Source organism: Planococcus citri, chromosome 5 (assembly GCF_950023065.1).
Source record: "Planococcus citri chromosome 5, ihPlaCitr1.1, whole genome shotgun sequence".
Classification (NCBI taxonomy): domain Eukaryota; kingdom Metazoa; phylum Arthropoda; class Insecta; order Hemiptera; family Pseudococcidae; genus Planococcus; species Planococcus citri.
In genome coordinates this window covers 45,226,945-45,232,506 of record NC_088681.1, presented here as the reverse complement: position 1 = coordinate 45,232,506, position 5,562 = coordinate 45,226,945, and the positions used below count along the sequence as shown (strand labels likewise).

General features: G+C 41.7%; 1 protein-coding gene across 1 annotated transcript; it reads left to right on the top strand.

The window, feature by feature from the left end:
* Positions 1-339: 339 nt before the first annotated feature.
* LOC135848372 (uncharacterized) lies at positions 340-4,179 on the top strand. Its single transcript, XM_065368272.1, has one exon. It carries the CDS (start codon positions 340-342, stop codon positions 4,177-4,179), a length of 3,840 nt encoding a protein of 1,279 aa, XP_065224344.1.
* The last annotated feature ends 1,383 nt before the right edge of the window (positions 4,180-5,562 follow it).

Below are 5,562 nucleotides of genomic sequence, written 5' to 3'. Positions count from 1 at the left end.
CTTACGAAACAGCCAATCTGATGTCTTCTACCTCGAAAGCGACACCAGAAAAAACAAACGGCTCTTCAAAGAAGACAAAATCTACGTTGGCAGTCTCGAGTCCTTCCAGTACTTCGCCGCAGACTACTCAACGAACTCCCTCGACTGTGCTGAAATGTTTCGACTGCGGAGAAGCGCATTACCTCTCACAGTGTCCGAAATTTCAGGCAAAGAACGTCACAGATTGCGAACTGTACGTTACCTCGAAAAAAACTGTGCAAAAATTGCTTGTGTCCTGGACACACTAGCAACGTTTGTCGCTCCTCGAAATGTCGCACGTGTGAAAAGAATCATCACACTATGCTTCATCCCGAATCAAAACCAGACCCGAAATCCGATGACCAGACAAAAGCAGTAGTAGCGATTCGTTCCGGTAAAGACGTACTTCTGCCTTCTGCTGTCATCAAAGTGCAAATTGGCAAGAAATTTGTACTCGCTCGTGCCTTAATCGACTCGTGTTCACAAGTCAATCTCGTCACCGAAGCGTTTGTGAACAAACACCATCTCGTTAAACGCCCGTCTGCCTACAGCCTCGAAGGTATTTCATCTCAAACGGTGCATACAAGCTATGTTGTGTCGTTTACTGTGAAATCGCGTTTCAATAAAGCTCAGCTGAAAATCGATGCTGAACTTATTGGCTCACTACCTTACACGATCGACTCGAAAATGCAACGACACGTTGCCACGCTCGAACCAGACCTCGCTCTTGCCGATTCGGAACTCGAAACCAGCCACGTTGACATTCTCATCAGTGCTGAATACGTCAGTCGTATCATGACTGGCAACAAGAAGTTCGTCGGTGATCTCGCATTCGAAGAATTGCTCTTCGGTTGGCTCACGATCGGAGCTGTCAAAGTTCCACCTCTCGAACGAAAATGCTGTTTGCTTAGTACAACAACGCACGATGTACTTGCTAAATTTTGGGAAATTGAAGAAGTTAATCCTCCCAAAATTACTCTCAGCGAACATGAGCTTTGGGAAAACCACTTCCAAAGCACACAAATTCGATTACCCGATGGCAGATTCCAAGTTCGATTACCTTTCAAGGATTCTACTGATAAACTCGCCAACACGTATCCTCAAGCTCTCAGCGCTTTGTTGAAGTATGAGAAATCGCCACTTCGACCTCGATATGCCGAATTCATGCGCGAATATCTCAATCTCGGTCACATGCGTCTCATTAAAGATCCAGATGCAGTACAGCGATACTACATACCGCACTTACCCGTATTACGCGAAGACAGCTCGACAACAAAACTGCGTGTAGTATTCAACGCTTCTGCGAAGAACAAATCTGGTCTTTCTCTGAACGATATCTTGCTGAACGGTCCGATTCGTCAATCGTTTCTATTCGATATTCTCATTCGATGGAGAATTTTCCTAATCGCCTTTTCTGCTGACATCAAGATGATGTATCGTTGCATCGGTATGAACGAAGATGATTGTCGCTTTCAATCAATCTTATGGCGTTTCGATCTCGATCAACCTGTCGAAGTATTCGAGCTCACAACTGTGACATACGGAACAGGTCCAGCCGCTGCCGATTCTACTGCCTGTGTCAACGAAGTAGCTGACACAGAAGTACCCGAAGATGAACCTGAAGTGAAAGAAGCGATAAAGGAAATGACCTATATGGATGATATTCTATCTGGTGCGGAAAACGTTCAAGCAGCTATCGTTAAAGCGCAAAAAATTCACAACGCGCTTATGAAAGCTCAATTTCCTTTGCGTAAATATGTCTCAAACTCGACTGAATTTCTCACCTCGCTCGCTCCTGAACTCGTTGAAGAATTGAAACCAGTATCGTTTTGCTCTGATGGAGTTGCAAAAATACTTGGTCTTCAATGGTACCCGAACGAAGATGTGCTGCGTGTTCACCATCAAACGGTGGATATTTCGAAAGTCACTCTCACCAAACAAGTGGTATCCTCGTTAATTGCCAGCATCTTCGATCCGCTCGGTCTCGTAAACCCCATATTGATTCGAGGTAAAATCTTGCTTCAAGAAATATGGCGGCAAGATTTGGCGTGGGATGACCAAATTCCTCACAAAATTGAAAAAAGTTTTCGAGAATACTACCAAGACCTTGAAAAGCTGTTTTCTATTCAAATACCTCGCGCTTACTCGACATTTGCTCCTGATCGATTCGAATTAATTGGATTCAGTGATGCAAGTGAAAAAGCTTATGGTGCTGTCGTCTACATCAAATCGTATTCTTCATCATCAATCGCTGTCTCGCTCGTTGCCTCAAAGTCGAAAGTCACACCGATAAAGGAGCTCAAAGTTCATCGACTCGAATTACTCGGTGCTGTACTGCTCGTTAATCTACTCTCGAATATCTCCAAAATGCTGAAATACGACGTCTCGAAGTCACGAGTCTTCTCAGATTCTCAAGTCGCACTCGCTTGGCTGAAAGGTCCAGCATCTCGATTCGATACCTTCGTACGCAATCGTATCGAACACGTCAACTCGATCATACCGTACGCTCAATGGAGTTACGTCAACACGAAAGAAAATCCTGCTGATTTGGTCACTCGAGGTGTATCTATCGAATCGCTCATCGACAATCAACTTTGGCTCCAAGGACCTAGTTGGTTACAAACCGAAGATACTCCGAAAGTCGAAATTAGTTTACCCGAACCACCTGAAAAACGTCGAACTGTATTGCTGTTATGTCAAGCAACTACAGAAGCATTCATCAGCGAATATTCATCGTACGAAAAGCTGATTCGAATGGTTCGATTGTTTGTAACGTTCTACGCTCGATTATCTCATTACCAATTGCGAATTTCGAAGATCATGTTCGAAGATCCACGATTACCGATTTACATCATCGCTCGAATTTCTCAGCTTACTTGGTTCAAGAACGAAATCGAATCAATCCAGAATCAAGTACCTTTGAAATCTCGTAACACGCTCGCTTCGATAAGTCCCTTTCTCGATCAGTTTGGAGTACTCCGGGTAGGAGGAAGGCTTCGAAATAGTCGCTTCTCTTACGACGTTAAGCACCCGATCATCTTACACGGACAGTCCGAGTACGCCAAACTACTCGCTCGACACATTTACGAAAAGTATTACCACGCATCACAATCGTTTACTCGATCGTTCATACTCAGTCGCTACTGGATAGTTACTGGAGTTCGGCGACTAGTGAAAAACACCATCGATAATTGCGTCTGGTGTACTCGAATGAAAGCTCAGACAGTTAGCCAAATCATGGGTGATTTGCCTACTGAACGCTTAACCATCGCTCGTCCGTTTACCAATGCCAGTGTCGATTACGGCGGTCCTTTCATGATCAGATGTACTAATCATCGAACACCAAAGTACATCAAATGTTATGCCGCTTTCTTCGTTTGCTTGGTGACTCGCGCTGTATTCATCGAACCTGTGTCCGATCTCTCGACGACTGCGTTTTTAGCCGCTTTTCAACGCTTCCGGAATCGCCGAGGTACTCCTGCGATAATGTACTCCGATAACGGAACGAATTTCGTTGGTGCTAAGAACGATCTCGAGAAAAATAATCCCGAACTCGCACTCGAATGGAAATTTATTTCTCCTAGAACTCCACACCAAGGTGGAGTCTGGGAAGCTGCGGTCAAAGCTGGGAAAAAGCATCTACTAGCTGCGACGAAAGGAGCTGTTCAAACCGAAGAAGAATTCCGAACAGTTCTCACAGCTGTCGAGGCGATCCTCAACTCTCGACCATTATATGCCTCTTGTAATTCGACCGATGTTGAGGAGATCGATGTCCTCACTCCATCCCATTTCCTGATTGGTTCAAGTTTGCTCGAAAAGGACGATCCTAGCCCATTCGATATTACATTGGGCGAAAGATTGACGCTTCAACGTCAGATTATCGAGTCATTCTGGCATAATCTGAAATCGAGCTATCTTGCCAAACTTCAGACTCGCTCGAAATGGAAAAAAGCCGAACCGAATCTTTCAATCGGTGATATCGTCATATTGAAAGAAAATTCGTCGCCATGTTCATGGCCCCTCGGAAGAATCATCGATGGCAAACCTGATGCCAAAGGCCACCTACGAAAGGTCTCCGTTAAGGCCAAAGGATCGATTTTCCAACGAGGTGTCCAGGAATTGGTCAAACTTCCAGTCGAAACGAAAATCGCTGGAGAATAACGTTCGAATAATTTTAAACTCGTTTTGGATGTTCGAATAATGTAAATAATTGTTCCTTTTCATGTAAATTATTGCATTTTATTCACTCGTTAATTTTTAAATTGTTTTTTGTTTTTTTTCTACTCGCTCGAATGTAAATATCATACGTAATCGTAATTTCTCGTTGTATAGTTTAAGTACTACTCGAATGTATATAATTTATTTATATTTATTTCTTAAGACCCTTGGTCTTCCTGGGGGAGCTTTGTTTAGATAATAATTACGCTCTCTATCGGTATTAGTTACCATTTACCTCGTCTGTATATTTTCCCTTATCTCTCTATCAGTCCACTATCATCCGAATGTGTATCATAACGTGTAAATATAGCAAGTATGCTTTAATGAGTATTTCTTTCTTTTTTACTCGAATATACGCAAAACAAATACATTGCATTGCAGGAGTGCTGAATTATTATAAAAGCTACATTAAAAAATCTACATTTAATAATAATAAGTTATTGTGATCATTATGATAGGGTGATTAGAATACTGAAATGAAAACAATTTTCAGCAGTAAAATAATTGAGATGCGAGTAGCAGACTCGTGATATAAACTAGCTGTGTTGGTAATCAACCGTTAAGCTTTTTAAACTGAAGAGTGCGAAGTATCTGCGCATTAGAGTAGATGTTATCCAATGTTTTTGGGAACATTGATAGATTCACAGGATATATTTTGAAAGCGTAGATTGCGAGAGGTCTTTGAAGAATTGTGAGAAATGTGAGAATAAACTGACGATCCTTTGGTTGCAGGTGATACCATGGACTGCAATAAATTTCATTGGAGATGATTTCGTTCTGAAAAATTAAGCTAGTAATCAACGAGGAAATCTCGAGAAGATTTGTTTTTCTTTTCTTTCATTTTTTATTGTTATGAGACTTAAAGTGGATTTGATAAAATGTTTATAAAGTTTGAGGTTAATTTACCAACTCAGACTATCTGGCGTCAAGAAGGGTACCTACCTAAGGTGTGGGCAAACATTTTTGAACTAGACAAATACAGGATGCACACTTGGTTCGGGATACACAATACACGTACATCATAAGGGAGTGGAGTATACCATATCTGATTCGCATGAGCACACAGATAATGATTTTCTATTGGTATGAGTCTGTGTATTGTTCCACTCCCTCGTGACATAACACCCCAAATCGAAATGCACTCTGGTAGGAATCGATAGAGGACCTTAGAATAGACAACCAGCATAAATTACTAAAGCTGAAATTCATTTTTCAGTTTTTTATAAATTTTAAAAAATTGAAACTTGGCCCACAAATGGGGAAAATCAAAACTTTACCTTCTGAATTCACTGAGAAAGCTTAAATTTTGTTTGTACTATATTTTCA

Excerpts from the sequence above, each read along its gene's own strand:
- LOC135848372 (XM_065368272.1), top strand. The coding sequence starts at position 340 with ATGCTTCATCCCGAATCAAAACCAGACCCGAAATCCGATGACCAGACA.